The sequence below is a fragment of the Coturnix japonica genome, chromosome 3, assembly GCF_054131305.1.
Source record: "Coturnix japonica strain WE chromosome 3, WE-NBRP24, whole genome shotgun sequence".
Taxonomy (NCBI): Eukaryota; Metazoa; Chordata; class Aves; order Galliformes; family Phasianidae; genus Coturnix; species Coturnix japonica.
In genome coordinates this window covers 16769558-16793580 of record NC_140665.1, presented here as the reverse complement: position 1 = coordinate 16793580, position 24023 = coordinate 16769558, and the positions used below count along the sequence as shown (strand labels likewise).

Sequence of the window (24023 nt, the reverse complement as noted above, 5' to 3'; positions counted from 1 at the left end):
TACACATTTTCATGGGAGAGTGCAAAAAAAATGGAATACCTCCATTGTTTTTTTTTTTGTTTTTTAATTATCTCAATTTTTCGAACATTTAAATGTTTTTAAAATATTTAGATTTTAATCAGTATTCGCCACCTTTCATACAGGAGAGAATGGCTGTTAGGGGCTGGAACAATAAGGAAGTCACCATGGTCTTGAGCAGACTTGTCAGCTGTCCCTGTTTCCCTTCATTCGTCCATCCTCACAGTCGTTTGAAAACAAAACCCTCCAGAACATGTTATGTTTTTTGCACTGGTAGTCTGTCCTGCTTATCATAATAGCCGGAGTCCCTCCTGCTAACCAGGCTGATGAATGTGATACAGATGCCAGAAATGCTGATGGCAGCCAAAGTAACAGCCTCCAGAAAGGCCCTAAAAAGTTCTCAGCACACAGTGGATAACAAATGGCTGATGCACATCTGCTCTACCTGTCCAAAGCAGTAACCATCAAACAATGACTTCTACAACCCTTAGAGAAATATTAAGCAATGCAGCTGCTGAGAACAACTGAAATCCTCTAATTGCTAACAGGGAAGATAAAATGTTGCTGATGCTTCCTTACACACCTCCTGGCTCCAATCTTTTGTTGTCTATAATATAATGCAAGTTCCTACAGACTCTGTACTGTAGATTTTGCAAGATCTGGCAATAGACAACTGATAGAGGTATGAGACCATTCCCATGAAAGCAAATCTGTGCAATGAGTAGAGACTGTGCTGAAATTAGTATTCTACATAAGGTATTTAGAGGGTCTAGAAAGCTAGAAGATGGAGGAAATCATTGAAGATTATGGAGAGCACAAATGATTCTACCTCAGAGTTTCAACTAATCTCTCCAAAATCAAGCCCAGACGTTTTCATTAACAGCCTATCTTATCTGCCTACCATGGGGTTCCTTGTCTTTTGATATTAAAAAAAAAAAGCCAGTGTTTGGCAAGCAGTGAAATGCACATACAAAATTAAAAGAAACATCAGTACAACTTTGCAGGGGATTTTGCTCCTTGGAATTGCTGGCTTTCTGAGTGGCTGACAAGCTCTCTGAATGGCATCCCATCCCTTGGTCCCATCAACAACACCATACAGCATGCTATCATCTGAAAACTTGCTTAGTGCGCACTCAGTCCCACTGTCAATATCATTGATAGAGACGTTAAAGAGCATCAGTCCAAGTACTGACCCCGATGGATGCCCCTAGTTAATGATCTCCATCCAGACACTGAGCCACTGACCACCACTCTCTGGGTACAATCTCTGTCTTTCCTTTCTTTGTACTCCCCAGCCATATCCTGCATTACAGAGTCTCTGAATTTACCTCTCACGCTGCTAACAGTTTCCAGAACAACTAATATCTTGCACATGGAAAAGATAAGGAGACCAGAAGGGTATCAGCCTATGATGATAAACAGGGAGATTGTCTGAACTCTCCAAGCCTGCACTGTGTTCCAAAATGAATCTAGGAATGTTCTGATTGCTGCTTGCTGGGGTAACTAGAGCATCTGAAGCTTACTGCACTCTTGTGATTGAACCCAGATATTATGGTGCTTTTAAAAAGATCAAAGGTAGCACACACACTAGGCAGTGCAACTTATATTCTCTGCTGTTACCTCCTCTTCGGTCAGGCATGCTGAAATATTGCTGCTTAGAAATCTGAACAAGGGGTAATAGACTCAAAACCAGAGCCAGACAAGTACGTCATCACCATTATGGTCTATAGGAAACAGCCTCAGAGATTACAACAGTCTATAAATTGCCTTTTCTTTTTTCTCCATGAAAGACTTTACGAATCCATCAACATGGTTCCCCACATCACATACCTAGAGACCTAAAGCAGGCCAGACCTCTGATGCTACAGAAGTTACATGGCCAACATTGAGCTCACCCTCTTTGCTTGCTCAGTAAGTATTCTTAGCCTGTGGAATACACATTTATCCTGAAGGAAAAAAAAAAAAAAAAAATAAAAGCCATGCATCTCATGAAACAATAGCAAACACCCTTTTCTTCAACTGCTAACTCATTCAAATTTGCATGCTGCTTCTCACCTTGTAGGAAATGAAATCCAGTATGTTCAGTGTAACATTCGAGTATACTAACAACAAAACCAACAGACTAGCAAAAGTTTTTCTTTGCCTAAACAACAGCAGAACTGGAAAAAAATTGCTTGAAATGTACTTACTGGCCTGACTTCACCAGTGGTGTTGGTATACTGACGGGCCAGGCCGAAGTCTAACATGTAGCATTTCCTGTATGTTGAAGGTAACCGGCCCATGGCAAAATTGGACTAGACAAGAAGAAAGTTTAAAGAACAAAATCACTTTGGCAACAGCAACTTACCTAAGAGTAGCCATTTATTGACAAAACCTTTATCTTTTCCCCCCAAACACTTTAAATGAAACCGTAAGGGAGGAATTATAACATACATCTCATGATACATCTTAAATATGACTGGAGAACCACTGCCATTTAATAAGTTCATTTTGCAGCTGAGTGACTATGGAATCTCAAAATAACTAAAAATCCCATTAGCTTAGCCAAATTACAGCTGCTGTGAAAAAGAGCTACATTTAGCACCTATAGCTCTGCAGTGAGAGCTCCATAACTTGCATAACAGGCTAGAACTACCATAGACAAATGCTTAACTTGTCTTCATAGCTCAGCTGCTGGTATGCATTCTCCAGCTCCAACTACAAAACTCCCTACACACCTTATCACATATTTAAATTTATCTGAATTCAGACATCTGAGAAACACTAGATTTGGTTCTTAGTAAACAAATTAACAGCAGGGAAGTTGAGCAGTTACTCTCATCATAAAGTTATATCCTTAACCACAGATGAAAGCTGCTAAAGCTGGCCAGTCACTAGCAACTAGTCAGTTAACTTTTCAGATGAATCAGATCATCCAAAACCAGTTGATTTTCAAAGCAGAAAACTGAACAAGAAAGATCATCATACAGATGATATACCAAAAACTGTTCTGGTCAAGAGTTTGTGAGATCAAAGAAGACTGGCTTGGAATTATTGTGCCTCACCAAGGCACATGGAGGACCAACACTACAGCTGCATTTCCAAAGATGACAAGGATTATTTAGTTAGTGAAATAGCATTTATTTGAGTAATGGGTTGTAGTACAAGATATCCTTTCTGAATTTCTTTTATAGTAGTAATTGGTTGGGCTCCAAGATGATTATTCAACATTAGATTGCTTCCTTGGATGATTTTGACTGGAAAAAGTATGACAGACAGCTACTAATCCACCATGAATTGGCCTCTGTCAATAAAAATTAGTTTGCTATGCACTTAAAAGAATAATATAATTCTCATTTTGTACTTAAGGGAAATAGCCTTCATGTTAAACAGTTGTAGTGTGCAAGGGGATCTAAATGCGTCCACTAAAATACGTCCATGTTCAGTCCATTAAGCTACCTTTATCGACTCAAGCATAACAGATAGACATATCAGCAAAAGGCAAATTTTCAACATAACGTACAGGTTTGATGTCACGATGCAGGAATCCCACAGAGTGAATGGCTTCTATTGACTCCAGAATCTGTTTGCCTAATCGTAGCGTTGTGCTCAGTGTAAAGGTCCCTCGAGGCTGACTTCTTCTGAGATCTGCAAGATTTCGGCCCTGAAACAATCAATGCAACATTTAATGTTTAAACTATCAAAATAAAACATAGCATTGCACAGCTGCAAGGTCTACTATGCATCCCCAAAAAGCAGAAATGCTAACCAGACAAATGCTCACCTCATGCTTCCTTTATTTTTTCAATGTGGTCTTCAAATACTTCATTTTAACTTATGTGATGTATTAGCTGACAAAAAGTCGGTATCTGGGAAGTCAGCTGATCTGTTATTTCAGAAATACAGGGCAGGGACAGCACTGTCTCTGACTGCATAAGCCCAGCATCTCCGTACTGTTAAGAGAGAGCTACATAGAAGCTGAATTGAGAACAATCTTGGGCTTTTTTTCTGAGTCAGATAAAGATGAAAGCAGCACAAGTATGGTAAACAGGTCATGAAGCTATCTGTAACGACTTGGACAAGTGGTTTCATCACAAATTCCCCAGCACTAACTGGCTGGCTCAAGTTCAAGTCAGCATTGTTGTGGCAATGCCGCAATGGGAAGGGCTGTCTATCAAAATAATTGTGCTTCAAACTAGGAAGGGATCCACTGACTAAAAAGATACTTGTAAATTATACAATTTAAAAAAAATAAAAAAAATCTACCAGCACAGCATGAAAATAAAGACAATTAGAAAAAAATAAAATAAAATAGGGCAATCTAAATGCCAGAATAATGTGTACTTTGATCCCTGTCACATCAGTTTTGCATATACTTCTGATTTACAAAGAGAAAGAAGGTTTTAAAATGAGTCTCTTCTATGGCAGAGTACCCCTGTAATCCACAGAGCTAATGCAGATACCAACAGCTCAAAGCCACTGGAAATGAAAGTCTGCTATTTCAGAAAGCATATATCAAGAATAAGTTATATGGACACAGTCAATATCACTTTACTATAGAGCCAGTTGATTCCATTTCTACAAAGACATAAATGCTTACACTGTGAGTCCAGATGTATTCTAACAAAATCCACAACAGAACATAAGTAACAGACAACAAACGTTTGATAAGAAAGCACAGATTGCTCTCCAAACCAGCGAAATGACATCCACCCATGACATATTCATCCACCCATTTTCAGTTCCCAAGTAAATAAGCTCAAGAGACATGAAGGAGTCAACTGCAACTGGCTCTTCATTTTAAGATTAGTCCTTCAAATTGGTTTAATCCATCTTGCTTCCAAGAGTCTGGTCCCACAACCAGTCACTCTTGACACAGACCAGCTAATATATATAGACAGCCAAGCAACTGGTCCAGGTTTGTTCCTTAATGTGAATGACAAAATCACTAGAGTAGTAGCCTAGCCTTTTTTTTTTTCCCCCTTCTTTCCTGTCTCATAATTTCTGTGGTCGTTCATTAGAGGCAGCACAGATTTGTCATCATTATCCTAAAGTGTCTGAGTTTCTGAACTGACATTAGGTCTTTCTTTTCCCTGTCAGGTTTCTTAGACACTAACTAAAAATAACCTTCCAGGTTATGCAGCAGCTTACTTTGTGTTACTAATTCACCTTTTTCATTTCAGCATGCACCATCACCCAGCTAATACATAAAGAAACACAACAGGAGCTGTAAGTTCCTCAGGGGACAGGTGGGCTATATGGTATAATCACACAGTGCTTTGTATAGCAAAACCCTGAACATACAAACTACAAAAGAGTTAGGACAAGTTCCCTGCCAAAACTTATGACTGGTGCTGAAATGGGATAGCTTGCAAGGCAACTGTGTCAAAATGAATGAATAAATAAATAAAAAGCAGCTTTAGTTCAAAAGCATTCCCTTTGAACCAGAAGTAAGTGGCTGTCTAGCAGCATGGTGAGCACATGCTAACTACCCAAATATTTACCACACAGGTTGACTCAGTATGAATGTTGCTCCAACAGGAGAAAATACTTCCACAGCAGAAGCCAAGCTACTGCTGAGGTTGGTAGAAACAAAAGAGAGAACATTCTTTCTATGAGAAGATTGAGCAACTGGTATGAAACCAATGGCTCTTACCACACTTGAGCTTCAGTACAAAACATATTCTGAATTTTCTATCACAGCCCAGCAGGAGATATTTCAAACAGTTGCCACTGTTGTAATGCTCTGTAGGCAGCTCCAGCAAACATTCTGAATTGGGAGCTTTCCTCAGAAAATTGTCATGAAGCCACATTAGACAGAGAAGTGGACCTATGAAATATCTTAGCACATCTTGACAACTGGAGATCTCTCAAGGGATATCACAGCAGCCCCTTCACAGTGTCTCCTGGTCCACGTGCTTTCTACCAGTGCTTGACTTTATCCTCTCACTGTAAATCCTTCCTTGTGATGCCACCACTGTGGGACAGAATAAAAAGAGAAGCACAGAACTCACCTGAAGTTGCATGACCACATAATTAAATTTTTCATTTCTTCCACAGCCAATAAATCTGCAAACATGATCCTTCCCTGCAAAGAAACAGAAACATACAGAGAATATGAGACTACAACCATATGAACAATTTTAGGTAAATGGTTTCTAATAAGTCTGGTAACCTGAAGCAGCATCAGGCAGAGAGCTCTGCAGAACAGATTATATTTCTACTTCCCAGTCCCATATCTCAAGAAAGCACTGACACTGCACAAGTAAACTACAAGTGGAAATCAGCACCATGAATCCTCAAACTGATGCTGCAGGGCACAACTAGGAACGTGCCTAACTGCAGTTGATACCAACACCATACCCATGTAACACCACAGCCTCTGAACTAAAACATAAGTAGCACATGCAGCTGTGGTTCCACAGGTTCACCGGCAGTGCTTAAGCTTGTTACATCAACTTCACCCAGTTAATATTGATATACACACACCTACTACTACACTTGCCCTATTAGATTACTTCCCATGAAACAGCTAAACTAACGCTACTTCGGTGCATAAGCAAACCCTAATTTTAGTTGTTAGCAACACTGGAAAAAGAAAAATGCATGTGAAAAACTATTAGAACATAAAAGTTGTTAAAGGCAATTTTATAATAAAAGAAGAAATACATGTCATGTTCTGGTATATAGTTAAAATACAATTCTCTCTGGCAAAATCAAAACAAACCAGCCACCACACATTTCCTATAGCACCGAAGTGCTGCTGCAGCATTTACATTTTATCAAGTGACACCAGAAAGGACCCATATTCAAAATACAACACTGTGTGTTCCTGACAGAGCGGAAGTTGTGGTTTCAGATCACGTCCCATAATGGATTTGAAGAGATATAAAGGTGATCTAGTTCCAGCCCTATGCCATGAACTGGGCTGTCTCCCACCAGCTCAGGCTGCCCAGGGTCCCACCCAACCTGGCCTAGAGCACCTCATACATTTACACGCTGCAAGTTACACTTTGCTTTGGTTTGCCTTTCAGAGCACAAGGAGATGGCTACTGAGGCAAGAATCAAAACAGTGATTGTTTTGATGGCAGTGGAAGCTACTGTGTGGTAGAAAGGGTAAATTATTACAATTTTTACTTGCTTTTATTGTTTTAAATGATTGTGTAGCACTCCCAGCAAGTGCACTACGTACTTTTTATCGCTCTAGAACTACAGACCAGGACGTGAAAAAATAATCCTCTAACAGTGAGAACTTAGCCACTCGAACCAGTCATTTCAGAGGAACAGAATGCTACTGTTTGATACACTTGACTGTAACTTAAGATACATCTCTACTAACGCTGTATGGCTGCTTCAGATTTCAGCTGTATCCCTGAGCATCTCTCTTTCTTATAAACCAGTTTGCTTCATAATACCATTATTTTCTGGATCACAACATTCTAAAGAATAAATACTTGCATTTGTAATTGTTTATCGTTGAGAACTATGTGCATATCTATGCTGATAACATATTTCTGTGCCAATTCCTGCATGAAACAAAAGGAACATAAGAGTGTAGAGAAAGCAGGCCACATTTAGAGGCAGCATATATACAGCCAGCTGGTCACATAGATAGGATAAGTGCTTACAGCATAAAGCCCTTTGGGTTTCGGATGCCTTTACTCATTTTCCAGCTGGAGAAGACACTAGGATGTAACTGTTTGCTCTCTCAGAGGAGTCCATGCCATGCTGAAGTAGCAGATGGAGGATGAGAGTCAGTTATGACTTTGGGATTCCTGCAGATCAGTCCTACAGCTGATGAAAATTATGCAGCACACAAAACCAATCATGTTAAAACCCTACTGAGCAATCAAGATGATGGAGCTGTTATGTTTTCCTTTAAGGCAAAAGGAAATAGCCTTCTTCCCTCACACGTGCCCTCCACAAGCATGAAGATCATAGCACAGAGAACAGCAAAGCATACTTTAATTCAGAGAAGAAAAAAAAAGTATAAGCCACATTTAGTACAAGTATCCTTGCACTCATTTTACTGCACTAATTGCCAGACAGAACCATGCATTCATTTCCACTAAGAATTAAATTAACAAAGTGCTTTAACGTTCACCCATAAAGAAATGTGCTTTTTTTCTGCTGTTGCTTATAAATTAAAGTCAGCATACACATTCTCTTATACACTATGGGGTAAGAAATATAAATATTCCAGGCAATGAAATGGCCTTCACCATCACCATCCCTGTTCCAAAGGAACTCAAAAATCATACTCAATAACCATGTCGTAATGTATGAAATAATGACAAGAGGAAAGCCCTTCCACCATAGGATATATATATTTATTTGTGTATATATATTGTGTATATATATTGTGTATATATTATTGTGTATATATATATCTCACAGCATAGATACACAATTAAAACAAGAAAAAAAGTTAATATTTAAACTTACCAATATCATGGTAAACATTCATTACATTATATTCTCTGTCAGCTCAGAGACAGGAAGTTTTGAACATAAAAGAAAACAAACCCAGTACTGAAAGTCAGGTCTATGTAATTGTGTTTTTCAACAGTAATCAACTAGAATTTCATCAGTGGGCTTAGCCTTACTATTGCCTCCATAATAGATGAATGAACTAATGGACATATTTAAAGAAGGATGGTCATCACCTCCTACTCCAAAAGCAGAAACAAGGCAAGGCAGAAAAGTGAAGGCACAAGAACTCAACAGAACCTCAAAAAAAGTGTATGTTAGCTTCTCATTTCTCCATCTCATGGCTGCCCCCACTCCTGTGATACCAAGAGAATCACGAGACACAAATGCCAGTTCATTCAAACACCCATAGGGCTTCCTCATATGGCAAAATGTGCTTGGCAGAAAGGCTAAAGCTACTTCAGGTATATGAATCTGCCTCCCTGTGGTAGCTTAACACCTTCCAAGGGTTCTTTACCTTGCTTTCCTGCCTTGACAGATAGCATGCTTATACCTGCCTAGCAAGATGCTGTAGAAACATGAAAAGTGCCTATGAAAGTAAAAAACTGAGTTGCAAGAAGTAAAGACACCATTTTACAAGAGCAAGTCACACATGGACAAGGAAGGGATTGGGACTGGCAAACAAGAAAAGAAAAAAATTAGATCCCTTTTGTTCCCTTTTCTTAATACTGAATTCTTACCTGTCCGATTCCTGGCAGTAAATGGGGAACAAGCAACACAGAATTGCTTCATTGTCTTCTGTAATAAAATCAAGCAGTCAAAAACTACAATGCCTGTGACCAGGCTGCATCTTGCACAGCTATTCAATATGCAGAAGATCTCTGCACTGCAGAATAAAATTAATCAGAGTTCTACGCAATGAGATTGGTTACACTGAGAAGAAGGGCTTTACAAAGAACATGTCACACTGAGCCGAGCTTAGAAATATCTGGCTGACAAGTGAGGTCAAAGACAAGCATGCAGAGCCCTCACACTAGGAAAAAAAATCAAATCCTGTGGTGGGTGAACAGGAACAGTGCCCATGAAAGCCAGACTGACAGTGAGATAGCCTGGGCCCAGCAGTTCAAAAGCTTTGCTACAGCTCTTTTAACACAGCCATTACGTTCCGATTAACTCCAAAGAGTCAGGACAGTATTTCAAAGATGCCCCTTTACTAGTTTAATTCTGCACCACAACAAAGCTCCAATGTGGGAAAAATCATCATAGAGAGAGCAGACCGTTTTCTGTCTATCAAATAATGGTTTGAGTTAGAAGGGACCTTAAAGCCCTCCCAGCCCCAGCCCCCAGCCATGGGCAGGGCTGCCCACCACCCATTCAGGCTGCCCAGGGCCTCATCCAACCTGGCCTGGAGCGCCTCCAGGGATGGGGCACTCACAGCCTCTATGGAGAGCAGTGCCAGGGTCTCGCCATTCTCTGAGTAAGTAATTCTTTCCTAACATCTCCCACTTCTACTTTAAAACCATTCAGTCTTGTCCTATCACTATAAGACCTTGCAAAAAAACCAAAACAAAACAAACAAAACTCCCTCCTGCTTATAAGCTCCTTTAAAATACTGGAATGCTGCAATGACGTCTTCCCAAAGCTTTCTCTTTTCCAGGCTGAACAAACCCAGTTCTCTCAGCCTTTCTTCATAGCAGAGGTGCTCCAGCCCTCTGATCACTTTCATGACACTTTGCCTACATCCCGAAGGGTTAAAAAGTATGGAACATATGGAAAAACTTCTCTTCCAGAAGGAGTTCTATCACTTCTAAGTGCTAAGTAACAAAGCAATCCCATTTTTACCTCCTTCACGATTCCAAAGAACAGGAATCTCAGAATCCTGTTCTTTTAAAGCAAACTCCCCTAAGGCCTCAAATGATGCCATGCATCAATTCACAGAGCGGGTGTGGGTCATGTAAACTTATTTTTGAAGAAAAATATCCAGAAGGTCCATTATAGATGCATACCAAGTAGTTCCCAAATTGTAAAGGAAACAGAGTGCGCATCAACAACTGGTCCCCCTGACAGCATCAAATTACCTCTCTATGGGGGACGGTGATGAAAAGGGCTTTTCAGACCAAGAGACTGGTTAAAGTTAGCCCAAAGCAAAGTTCCCAAACCACACACTGTTTATGTGTAAAAGTCCTCAGGTCATATACAATGAAGATGCATAGGCTCTCAGAAACTGCTATCATTTACTGATCTGCTCATATTATACTTCCCACTAATGTAGACACAGATAATCCTGACAAAGCCCTTGTTCTCTGGACAAGTAAGTTTGAGTTCACTTAGCCATAAAGATCTTATTTCTATTCCTTTTTAATGTATATGATCTAAAGCCTTACCTACACAGCCAAACAAAGGTAGATCAAGAACCTTCTATACTGGAGGCAAGCTCCATCTGCAAGAAGTACTTTGACAATACAGTTTAGACTTGGTTTCAAAATACTTGATTGCAAAGTAGACAAAACCTGAGGTTAAAGCCATTTGCAAGTGGCACAATTGTATATAATTATCTCACATGAAAATAATGTAACCGTAGTGATTAAAGTAATAAAAGAAGGGCTTGGCACTGAAATAGTACTCTTCTAATAGAGAAGCTGCATTTGTGCAGAAATTCCCTGTGCAGATGAACTTTCAGTTTCAGGAACTGTGCAAACAGTTCCTGAAACAGCTCCTGAATTTATTACAGGCAAGATTTTCATAACTTACAGGGTAATTCCCAATTAACGGCCTTAAGAAAAATAGGATCTTTTTGTATTTATTTATTTTTTAAACTATTACTTTATTATCTCTATGCTTATAAATTACATTCTTATTTCTTATTGCTTTACACCACTTACAGAAGTCTATTACTGTAAAAATCTACCATTGCTGATGTGGCTCCTAGCTCTCCATAACACTCACTAGCTCAGAACTGCATGGCAGCCTTCCTCAAGAGAAGCTTTCTGATCCTCTGAATAAACTTAGTCCTGCTTTTTCCTTTAACCATCAAGGGACAGATCAGCCAGTGATAATGAAGCCCAACAGAAATGTCAAGTGACTCCTGGCACAGATTAACAGCAAAGAACTTCACCTACAGCAGACAATGTGCAAACACACAGCCAGACTGAGTAACAAGATAAGTCAGATGTTTTAGTTTTGTGGCAGTTGATTCTGCAATCAGCTATGACTGCTGGAATACCACCCTGTGGTGAGGATCCAGATAGTTTTTTAATCACGTTTCATCCAGAGCCTAAAAGGGTACTATTGCTGGTACCTCACAGACAGTATGAGGGCTTGGAAAGTAAGGGTGATCCATGATCCCTGCAAGTAGCAACAAAAACCAAAAAGGATTTTATCTTTGGCAAAGACGATGCACCTAAAAAAAAATGAAGAAAAGGTCTTGTACAGCTAGAAAAATTGAATCAATTCAGATCAGAACAGAATGACTCTACAGGGCTTTCCCCTTGCTTTTCATCTATGGTAACATCACCATCATGATCTCACTCCCTTCCACCAATTGTTTGCCTAAAGTCAGTGCCTCCTTTTCTGAAAGATTTCACACTTCTCCTCAACAGCTCACTGTGAAAACATACACAATATGTGATACCCAAATCTCTTCACCTTATTTCCTATTGTAACTTTATAATGTATTTCAGTAAAGCATTTAGGGATTAGCCTTGAACCAAAAAAAGTTATATTTTTCACAGAGCGGCTTGATTTGTACAAATACGGATGAAGTAATTTGTCATTCTTAAATGCTGGATGGCTGATGCACAGTCAGATGAACTGCTTCTGGGGTTTTTTGTTCCTTAATATTTGCTAATTGCTTTGCCAGTGAACTTTCCCAGTTTCCTGTTCCCACCCTTAAATTACCAAGATCATACTGCGTACGACTCTGGCTGCTTTTCAAGCACTTGCTATTTTCAACAACAAATGCTGATGGAAAAGTAAATGTGTTAGTCAATTCCCTGAACATTTTATGACGCTAGCTCCGATTTAGTATTTTCAGGCCATGCTTTTCAAGCATTCTCTGCTCTGGATATAGTATGCATTGACATTAGCCAGCATAATAGCATCCTCTCTCATTATTCCAATAACAAGCTGTTCTACATGGTCACACCCCTCACTCACTTCAGAGCACTTCCAAGCATACAACCAAATGCAAAAATCTAAATCTCTGCTTTGCACATCCTCATTATGCTGCTTTCAGAACTCAGCCACCTACTCTGCTGCTCCCCAGGAGCCTCTGCATATCCAGACCTTTCAGATATCAACAGCAATAATCTCTTAATGATCTGGGTTGATTTCTTCTTTGTTTTCATTCCCTTAACCAAGCACAGATCTATTATCTATCTACATATCTGCTATAACACAGTGCATTCCAAAAAGGCTTTAATCAATCCTCATCCTATAAAAGCTCAACTATGCAAAACTAATGCGAGTTACTATGGAGTCAATGTGACACAGACATCAACCCATATTTGATAAGACCTGTAAAAGTCTCACCCTCTACTCCAGTCAGCCCTGGTGATTTTGTACAGGGGCACATGTACAGACACTGACATAGGGTCACAATACCTCCGCAGCATGAGACTTAGTGACAAGTATACAGCTCACAGTCTCATGAGAAGACAATTCTCCAGCTCAAGTGTGAGTCCTGCCAAAGAAAACATCCTTTCATTAAAACTGTATCTGCCAGTATCTCTTTGCCTTCACCAAGAAATCAGTACAACTGCACTTTTGCAAACAGCAGTTCTCAGCTCCTCAAGGGCAGATCTGGAAATTGTTTCCATCCTCCTCCAGCTGTCAGTTTCTAGTAGATGTCTCACTACATCCTCAACCAAGAGCAACTGCTGCACTTTTTGCACTTATCTACTATTCAGCCACTTTACATGGAGATTCCTTCACGCACACAGTGTTTTATACACAACTGCTGTTCCATTCTTTGAGAGCAAACATCTAACCTTATTTCTTGGACACCACTTGCTTTAATCAGTATTATCAAACAGTATCACTAAACAGATCATCTAAACAGACTAGTGTATCAATAACTGAATTTTAGTCTCCCCACTGTTATTTTAACTTAGCAAACAAAACCAGCCCCTATAGTTGGAACCCATTTGAATTGGATGTTCTGCAAAAAGTAGTGATTTTCTGAGCTGAATCATCTAACATAACATTGCAGATTTGTATGGTATAGGGCAGAGTATATAGCCACCACTGTCTAACTTTCAGATTACCCAAGAAAGGCATTGGTCACAGTCTGGTAGTGAAGGAGGAATAGCTTACCTCTTTTGGAGAATAAGTGCTCACTAGAAAACTCCCAAAGGAGGCCATCTCCAAGTAGAGATGCTTCCTTCTTGGCCGCCAGCCCTTAAATGAGGTTAGGGTGGGGTGAACCCAGGGTTCACTCCTTCCAGTCACACAGGTGAATTGCTCATTGCTGTGCACCCAGGGCTGGCCAAACCCTCTCACCACGTACTCAGTCATCGGTTCAGACCACAACCTCATGGTTCCCATACAAGAGATGAAGAGAAATTTATGAAAAACGTTTGCAGTTCTGGAATATATTAGTTAACATGCACAGTGACCTTTACCTTTGAGTTCAAAGAGCTTTCTTGTCTTACCTTGCAGCTTCTTCAGCACAGCCACTTCCATCTTGAGAACTTGCTTGGGTTGCTGAGCTGATTCCACCTTCAAGGCCACATTCTCCCGGGTAAGCAGATCCATTGCCTCATAAATCTCCCCAAAGCCTCCACCACCGATTTTCTTCAACTAGAAAAGTACAAGGAGATTTGGTACAATGCACAAGAGAGATGGCAACAAATTGTCTCTCACAGAGCCAGGCACTAGCTCCTTTAGTGCACAGGCAGGAACAAATTCAGCTCCCAGTCTGTGCTGTGCTTGAATCACTTCAGTGCACAGTTAGGCAGAAGTCCAGCTGCCCACTTGACTGTGCTATGTATAAATTCTTTGCTGCACAACAAAAAACAAGCTCTGCAAGTGATGACACGTGATACATTCAAAAGAAAATGATAACGCCTATTACGCCAATAATGTTCTAGCCAACAAATCAAAGGAAAGAGCCTTTAAGGTGATAGCAGAATGACTGTGCAGAATGTGACAGATAAAAACTGTCATTCATCCTCTGCACATAGATCTGCAGTAAAACACAACCACAGTGGCTTGCAAGTAATAAATAAAATAAAGTTTGAACCTCATTCACAAGATTTTAAATACCACTGCAAGTATTCAGATGTCTGACCTGCTCTGTTAGTGAGGCTATTTCAGTGCCATATTCTGAGAACTGACAACTGCACTAACTCAAAGCAGTTCTGCATAAGCCACAGGTACTGCTCCATTCTGATTCTCAATCTGTATTTGTTATTATTTTTTAAACTACGTCAAATGAAGCTTTTTGTATCTCTAAGCAAAATTAAACACTGCATCACAATACTACTGTCTCCCTACCTGGAAGCTAAAGAAACTGAAAGCTAAAGATGCCCAGGCTTCAGCATATCTGATACGCATCTACAGTATGTTGGATATTTGCTTGTTCTAGAGGACTCATCCACTCAGAGCACAAGCTGAGCCTTTCTTGGAAAGTGATTCCTTGATTTTCCCTCTGCTGAGACTTGAAAGCATATGTACATATAGATATACATATGTATGCAAGGCAGACTCCTGAAGTGTTGCAAATGTCAATGTCTTTGCCAGAACAATTTCTTTACTTCTTTATTATTATTTTTTTAATTTCTGTTTATCTTAAGTGTTAAAAGCACACTATGTTGCACAAGACCAAGTTCAAGTTTACAGCAGAGCTAGACCAGAGCTCATTTGATCTGCTTAGCACTTATTCATTGCAGCCCTTCAGCATTCTGCATGTCCTCTGTTCGCAGCTGCTCTGGAAGCCCCGAGGACTGCTCATTTCCAAAGGCAGCAGTAACATTTGAAGAGAAAAAGCAGCTTAAATCAGCCAGACACTCAAACATGTATCTCACACAGTGTTTGCTGAAGTTTAAATTATGTTTGGATGTTTTCTGCACCATAGGGCCTGTCCTGTGCATCTGTTTAGTTTGATAAACAAAAGTTCCAGCCTTTCAAGGGCAGGTTTTTTCTTCTTAAGATGACTAAAACCACTTGCTTTCCTGGCCCCCAGGTGAAGAGAAACACTTCTGCACGGTAGCTGGAACAAGAGATCGTAATGCTTTCAGGATTAACACCCTGAGTACCATCTCTGAAGTTATTTCTGGATAACCTTTTGAGAGTTGCTATCCAGAGCCATTCTTCTTCTCTTTTCCCTTGTTATTTTTCGTCACAACATCATACTGAGCTACACTGGCATATTCAAACAGTAAACATCCCAATAAATAGGTCAGAACATATTCATAAATTATTATAGTGCAGCTCTACTTCTTCTTAGAAATTCATGCTAAGTGAGCTGGCTATTAAAAATCTTTCAATCAAAACAATGCTACATTCAGCACTGTAGCATGTCAGCTACTATCTCAATGTTCAGTACAGGGGATCTTCCATTCCCTGGCATATTAATGACAAAGAAGTTGAGGAAAGGGATAGCAAAAGCTGAAGATGGCAAAAAGTTTACTTGGAACTTGAGGACATTGAAGGAAGATGGAAGAAGTCTCAGTGAGAAAATACACGCCATTGTAAACAAGAGTCATCAGCAATAAATACAACACAGTAGGATTGAAGAGGAAACATAGGCTACCCAAAAGTCTTACCAAGTTGGAAATTCAATCAATTGATTTTAGAAGAAATATCCCTGAGCCAATACACAAAGATCATTTTCCATTCGCTGGCCTCAACATGGACAGTTCTCATGTCCAACAGAGTTGTCAAAATGCAAAGCTACTACAATGTGAATGGAACTGCACAGTAATACAATTAGGATAGCAACACTGTAAGGATCTATAGGAAGGTCTTGTGTACAATGCACAGTACTGAGCACTTTGCTGTTAGAGGCTCTCAAAGAGGTAGAAGTGGTTCACTTAAAGATTAAGAGAATAAGTGTGAGCCTGGAAAACGAAGGACGGACAGACTAGAAAGCCTAGGACTGCTACCTCAGAAGAAACAAAAGAAAGTGTGTATCAGAAAAGCAGGCTGAGCAAGAAAGGTTCAGGTATTAAGATTGCTCACCTGGGAAAACAACTGAATTAAAGGATGCATGTAAGCCTATAGAGCAACAAATGTAAAATGGCATGAGATCAAGACAGTTTCTTCTGAATCAGAAAATTGATTTTAAACACACATTCTAGTCACTCTTTTATGGAAATTATTCTCTAGCATACTTTTCCCAGCACACCAGATGGTCCTGTTCATCATTTCCAGTACTGCCAACCTCCTTGGTCTTTCAGTAACATCCACAGGCAATCAGAAGCCATTTCCTTCTATCTGTTAGTGAGCAAGTTGTTATATTGCAGCTGAAGACATTAGCTGAGGTCAGGAGCTCCCACACCATTATCTCCTTGTTGCTTGGATACTCTGTGGGAATTCACTGTCTTAAGGTAAATTCTACACAGCTTTCTGCTGGACACAAATGAGAGATGGGCTTATACCATTCAAGAAAACAAATAGGGAAACTGTTAGGTGCAAACTCTAGAAAGAGAAGGGATCACCTAATGAAAATGACATAACAGTTTACCATGAATCACCCAGCCCATTCCTTACTTCCCAGGGAATAGTCTCATCTCATCTTTTCCTACCTTCCATCAGACCATCTACTCTTTAGGCTGAGGTCAGTATCAAGATTCTTTCTACCTAAATGCAAGAGCCCATATGGAAGCCAGGTGTCCACATCTGAGGAGCTGAGTGAACAACTCATCTGATCAAATACAGGTATCTATTTTGACTCTCACATAGACAGCTAAATCAGTTGCATTTCAGACATGCTTATGGTCCTTTCAGTATGCCACCAGTGGCCACATCACCATATAGTTCATTGCAGCACTTCTTCCATTTTCTAGTCTTCATGACACACCAAGCCCTTGGAGTAAGTTGTTACCAAAAAGCCATTCTACCGGACTGCATTTTACTGGACTCAGCCCTGCAGAGAAGGACCTGGGGGTCCTGATCGATGAGAAACTTAACATGAGCCTGCGGTGTGCTCTTGCAGCTCGGAAAGCAACTGGTATCCTGGGCTCCATCAGGAGAGGGGTGGCCAGCAGAGACAGGGAGGTGATTGTCCCTCTCTACTCTGCTCTTGTGAGGCCCCATCTGGAGTACTGTGTCCAGGTGTGGAGCCCTCAGTACAAGAAAGACAGAGAGCTGTTGGAGAGGGTCCAGAGGAGGGCCATGAAGATGATTAGGGGGCTGGAGCACCTCCCCTGCAAAGACAGACTGAGGGAGCCTGGCTTGTTCAGCCTGGAGAAAAGAAGGCTGCAGAGTGACCTCATTGCAGCCTTTCAGTACCTGAAGGAAACCTATATCCAGGAGAGGAGTAAACTGTTTGAAAGGGTGGATAACAGCAGGACAAGGGGAAATGATTTTAAGTTGAAGGAGGGAAGATTTAGGTTGGATGTCAGGTAGAAGTTCTTTACTATGAGAGTGGTGAGGTGTTGGAACAGGCTGCCAAGAGAGGCTGTGGATGCCCCATCTCTGGAGGTATTCAAGGCCAGGTTGGATGGGGACCTGGGCAGTATGGTCTAGTAAATGGGGAGGTTGGTGGCCCTGCCTGGCAGGGGGGTTAGAAATTTATGATCCTTGAGGTCCCTTCCAACCCGGGCCATTCTGTGATTCTTTGTGATTCTGAGGACTGCTTGGTGTAGCGAGCTCTGATGTGAGGGTTCCAGGAATCCCCTAGACTGGGCTTTATCTCAGGACTACCAATACAAAACTGCTATGCCCCAGTGCAGCACACCAATATCTAAAGCCCCTCTGGACATATCAGCAGTTATACAAAACATAGACTATTCCCTTTGAAGTCTCCTTTAAATATCCTTAACATTTTGGATTTATCCAGAACAGACTTTTGCAACAGAATCCTTCAGAACCTGGGGGAGGAAAAAAAGAAAAGAAAACCCTCCCACTAAGCAGAAAACAGTACTCTGGCAGGAAAAAAGCACAGGTCCACTGGGAAAACGGAAAACTGCACTGTTTCACAGAGACAGGTCAGAAAAACAAGGCAACCCTCCAACCCCCGCCCCCTCCCCCTGCCTCCCAGCAACCAAAAATAGCCTTTAATTACTAATTTCATCTTTTATCTAGCAAGCAAATAAAACATCACTGCTCTAATCAAAGTCTGCCTTCCAAGGATATTATATACGGATAAGATCTTCCCAGGAAAGGAGATATTCAGTCAGTGGCAAGGTCAGGAAGCAGAACACGAGCTCTTAAGACAGAGAGGAGGACCAAACTTAAGGCCAGTGAACTCAGCCAGGGACAAGGCAGTCACCCACAGGCTTCAAATGCTGCCAAGGGCAAACAGTAACTACTGCAACTACCTCCTAGGAACACTTCTGTGGTCAGGTCTGCAACAATTATAGCCCACCTCAACAGGCCAACTCGTCTAGAAATGTCAAGCAGGCTTCATCTGATTTAATGAGAAGTGAGAAATAATAGACTGACATTCACTAAACTCTCAGAGTCTACTCACCTTGGAGTTGCACTGATCTCAAAGGATAACTAACACAGATAAAACATGCCCAAACTGAGAAGCCATTCAAGAATTCAACTAGTCAAATTCTGATGAAGAGATGCATCCATTCAGACTTAACACCTAGACCTAGTCTGAAGCACATACAAGCCATGTTTTAGTTCCCATCCTTGAGTGCAGCACTACATATCAGAAAGAGCACATGTGGATCAAGTCATCCTGTGGTGCATGAGTTCCATGGAAGAGTTGCATGGTTCTAGTACCATTCAAATTTCACCTAGTTAAAAGATCTGCAGGTAAAGAAGGATGACTCAAAAGACTGCTTGTTCAAGTCCAAAAGTTTTGATGAAAGGCACAAGTACTCCCTGTCCATTCCTTTCTCCAAAAATAACAACAAATCATTGTCAGAAAGCCAAGTTTTACTTACTTTTACTTACAGTTAGCCAAGCTAACTGCAGAGAACTAACATCTTCATTTGTCAAAATTTGTCACCAAGCATATAGGAAGAGAGGAGGAAAGGAATTCAAGGAATACATTAAACCAGTCTAAAATAAGAATTTGGCTCAATATTGGAAGTATGCCAGTGTTAAGAAGTACAAGGTTCAAGCAGGTGCCCAGCCAGAGATAGTCACAATGGGAGAACAAATTACACAAAAAGCCTTCTGGCATTTCAGCCCCAGTGCCACATAAATATCCCACACACCTGCTTGAGTAGGATCCACTACTTCACAGCAAAGCTCTCCTGTCCAGGTTGCATGCTACGTATTAAATTCAGAAACACCCATGAGAAAAAAAGCAAAAAAAAGCTACCATTAAAATGCACCTGCTTAAGAAGCACCCCCCCTTTTTATCTGTAACTTGCTCCTATTGTGCCCAATCCCTTGGGCCAACAGCGGTATAATTATATTTCTGTCAGACTACTCTGAGTCCCATACAGCTCCTGGTTGTGACTGGTCACATGCCAACAGCTGGCACACAAGGGGATGGCACACAAGACCTATCTAAGGGGCATATACTCTTGAGGGGACCAGCAATGACCATGCAGTGAGGGATCACAACACAACTGAGTTAACACAAAGCAAAATACCATGGATGGAACCAGGCATCAGAACCTGGCATTTCTCAGTGCTATTTTTGCCCTTAAGCAAATAACGCAATCTCTCAGAGACTTCAAGCAGAGTAATGATCTCACTGCAGTATTTAAGAACACTATGAGCTAACACCACAAAATACAAAGGGCAGTTACTCCACTTGGAGTTAGTTGTTAGTTAGCTGGCGGTATACCTGCATGTTTCCTATTTTCTGAGATAGAGTAGTTGGTAGAGTTTCTATCTGTCCCCAGGCTCACACAATCATGCAATAATGAAGCCACTGAATCCCACGCTTAGAGACTACACAAATTCAAAATCAGTTTGAAATGTTTCACTATGAGCATAACTGGACATATCTGGGGCTTCTAAAGAGTCCTGCAGCATCCATGAACAAAGTTACTCAGTCTGGATTGTGAAAGAAAAACAAACAAAACAGACACACGCATACACACATACACACACACACAATATAATGATTTGCAGGAGAACTTTTGGCCCTTCCAGCCATGAAATAGAACCTTGAGGTTTGATGAACTGTAGGGACAGCACAAGCCCAAACAAGCTTGTGTCCAGAGGAAAGGGCAAGAGTATCTGCATCAATATACTCAAAGCAACAGCTGGCATCAGAACTGTATCTAACGGCAGCTTTGCAAAGAACATGCACCAATGTGATCAAGTTGTAAGGTCTGAGACATCTCAGTTTGTGCAGGGATGGTTGGCTAAAGGCTGCGAACAGCATTTCCTGAGAAGTCAACAAGCATGGAACAAGTTTCAAATCCTATACGTCAGTTGGCCTGTACATACATCAGCATTCCAAAACAAATGTACATGCTCCAGCCAAAAGCTGCAAGAGCACAGCAAGGCTTCCCTGCATTTGAACCGGAAAGCTTTGGGGAAGGGTGGGGGGTGTCTCTGTTTTGATATCTAATTGCAGAGAAAATAGAGATCCTCCATCTGCTCTCAGGAAGCACAGAGATTGAGGAGCAGTTTGAGTTGCTTAAAAATAAATAGGTTGTTAGGGGATAAGCCAGACAGGAATGTGAATGCTGTGGAGAAACCAGTAGCAAAACACCATGATGAAGAGAGGTAGGCAATGGAGGAGTAACAGGAACAACACAAAGTGTAACTCCTAAAGAGCAACAAAGAGATACAGGCAAGAGGTAACACTAACAAAAGGATGATACCTTATCTGCAGTGCGCTGTTGAAAATAACCTATCCTCAACTGAAGCCCAGTTCAGAGTTTCTTTAGTCCTCTGCTATTCACAACTCATTGCAAAACCCAGGAGGCAGCTGTGCCACATCTGGACAGCACAGAGAAACTCCTTAGTGCTACTACTACAAACCACCTGCAGTTCAAACTAGGGAGTTTTGTGCTGTAAGTGTAATGGTTCAAACACTGCCAGTAATTCAAGTCAGAAATGGACACAATGGCACAGATGTGATTTGAATTAACATTTAGTATAACGTTATATTCTCCTTTCTTTGTCTGAGGTGATAATATAATGCTACTTCCCCCCATTCACTCCCAGGGACCTCACTCTAGCATTAGAGAGAAAGCCTTGCATGTAAGAGGAAGTACATCCTCCTACATCACCCAGTAGAACATTCCTGACACAGATACGACAGCAGTAAGGAACACAAAAAGGTGAGTTTAAATGGCAAAGTCATGCCACAGATATTAAGATCTGCAGCCATAAACACACACACTAGATGAAATGGCTACTGATTCAATGTACCCGGTTCAGCTTGCACGCTACAGAAGACAGTTACAAAGACCTAGAACTCTTAATATGTGAGGATGTAATTTAAAAAGTGCTAGAATAAATTAACATCAAAGTTTACCAACAAGCTAATTATGGAACTTCTGACTTTTGAAGTAGATTACATTATAACCTCAAGCATTTGCTTCTGAATTATCTTTTTGTAATGCAATTTATTTATAGGCGCATTTCTAGTATTCTTTGCCAGAATAACTCGAAATCCAAATTTCTTATTAAAATATGACTCAGACAGCTGCAACAGTTCAATCCTAACTAAAAACCCCTGGCAGCTTTAGTCTTCTAAAAATACCAGACATTATAAACACCAGAGCAATACTGACTATCTTCTTTCAGTATCTTACTAACACATTAAAACTATACCATTCCATGTTTGCTCGCTGGAGCCCGGGACGAACAAGAAAGTTTCTATACCACTATAGCAGGAGGTGGTCTTCTGGACCCACCAAAGGAAGCATAAAGGCAGAGCTACTCACCACTTTCCAGCGATCTTTGACCACATAATTGGCCGGAAGGATGTCGACCTGCTCCCCTCCTCCACTCATGTTTGGTTCGTCCTTGATGACTGCTGCTAGGCACTGCATTTGCCAGCCAGAGAGTATTTTAGTAGCTCCCAATTTAAATGAGCCATTTATCTGAGGAAAAAAAGAGGTGGGGGTAAGGAATGGCAGAATTAGTACAAATTATGGCAGAAGTACATGCTACATTCTCACAGCTTTCGCTTAGAACTAAATCAGAACCAGACTCTTAGGAAAGAAGGCTAACTCACCTCACAGATACCTGAGCTCAATCCATGCATACACTCGGCAGGCACAATCATGCTTCAGGTCAGCAGCACAAACTAAAAAGGTGACAATTACCAGCTATACCATGCAGGAGTCCAGTGCTCTTGTGCACAACAGCCAAAAAGTCAAGGAGAACCTAATGCCAAATGCTGTAAGAGCTGTTACAGTTACCCAGCAAAAAAATCTTGTTTTAAGAGAGCGGCTGCAACATGGGCAGTTTTTATGGTTTTCATTGGATGACATCCAACACAGATCAGAAGGGTTTGCCAGGAATTGCATCCAATAAGCCTAAAAGCATCTGAATAGGGTAGAAGGGCTTTTAGAGAGCCAGGATTACAGACACTGTGATGAACAGCCAAGCAAAGAAGATGGGGATGGTTAGAAGGGGCTTCAGCCATCTATATATTAGTCCTCCTCACAGCATATGCACTGCTAAAAATTATCAAATAGAGATACAGAAAAATCTCTTACTGCCATAGTGTTTGCATTCTACCTCATGCCTCCTTTCCGTGCTTTTATAGGGATCTCCAGGTAGCCTACACCTAAATCAGCTGTTTCCTTTTTTTTTTTTTTTTAAATTACAATTGTTCTATAAAATTGACTTCCAGATACACATTAACTCCACTGCCCTAGAAGAAAATTAATTTGAAACAGGACAAATAGAAGATTTTCCTAATGCATTTTGCCTTTTTCCCTAAGATTCTTTGCTTGCTTTAGAAGTAGGCCAGACTACATGGTCCTTTAAGCTTTTTTTGCTATTCTGTCTTCCTTCCCTAAAGATATTCCACATTTCCCTTCCTAAAAATGAGTGCTACTGCAGCACTCTGACTGCAGAGTTAAATGAGTTCAACATCATAAATACCAAATGAGAATAAAAGACCACCACACCTCTTCAGGCACAAAAAATAATGAAGGAAGTCCCCAGTAAATTATGGGCTCAAGAAGAGAAGATTCCCCAGCAATAAAAGGACCAAGAAGGAAGGACAGGTAGTGACCAGCACACAATGTGCACAAGGAAGAGGCAGATAGAAATATGTCACAAAGTTCAAGACACAGAGGTTTATCAAACATGGAAGGATATGCAGCACCTCACAAGAAGACGCTGCTCTAGAAATAGAATATAACTGTGGAAGAACCAAGCAGCAGAATGTAATGCAGTAAGAGGGCTTTTGTGAAGTGTTCACACAATCCAACACATGATGAGAGTATAATCAACATGATAAAAGAGAAATAGGAAGGAAACTGAATTGTAAACAAATTTCAGAAGAAAAGATGCTGTGAAATGCTTTGAATTCCCATAGAGTC

The 24023-nt window shown here is 40.7% G+C and overlaps 1 protein-coding gene across 9 annotated transcripts in view; it reads right to left on the bottom strand.

Moving 5' to 3' along the window:
* The window catches only part of TTBK1 (tau tubulin kinase 1), an 88906-nt gene that overhangs the window by 50558 nt on the left and 14325 nt on the right, over positions 1-24023 (bottom strand). For 8 of the 9 annotated variants that reach the window (XM_085541110.1, XM_085541114.1, XM_085541109.1 and 5 more), the window contains 5 exons: positions 22410-22568; positions 14079-14226; positions 6012-6085; positions 3521-3661; positions 2208-2312 (listed from right to left, as the gene is read on the bottom strand). In XM_085541110.1, coding sequence (XP_085397236.1) covers positions 2208-2312; positions 3521-3661; positions 6012-6085; positions 14079-14226; positions 22410-22517 — 576 coding nt within the window. In that variant the 5' untranslated portion in view covers positions 22518-22568. Of the gene's footprint in view, positions 1-2207; positions 2313-3520; positions 3662-6011; positions 6086-14078; positions 14227-22409; positions 22569-22702; positions 22722-24023 lie in introns of those variants that run through there. The other variant, XM_015857004.3, reaches the window with a different exon arrangement.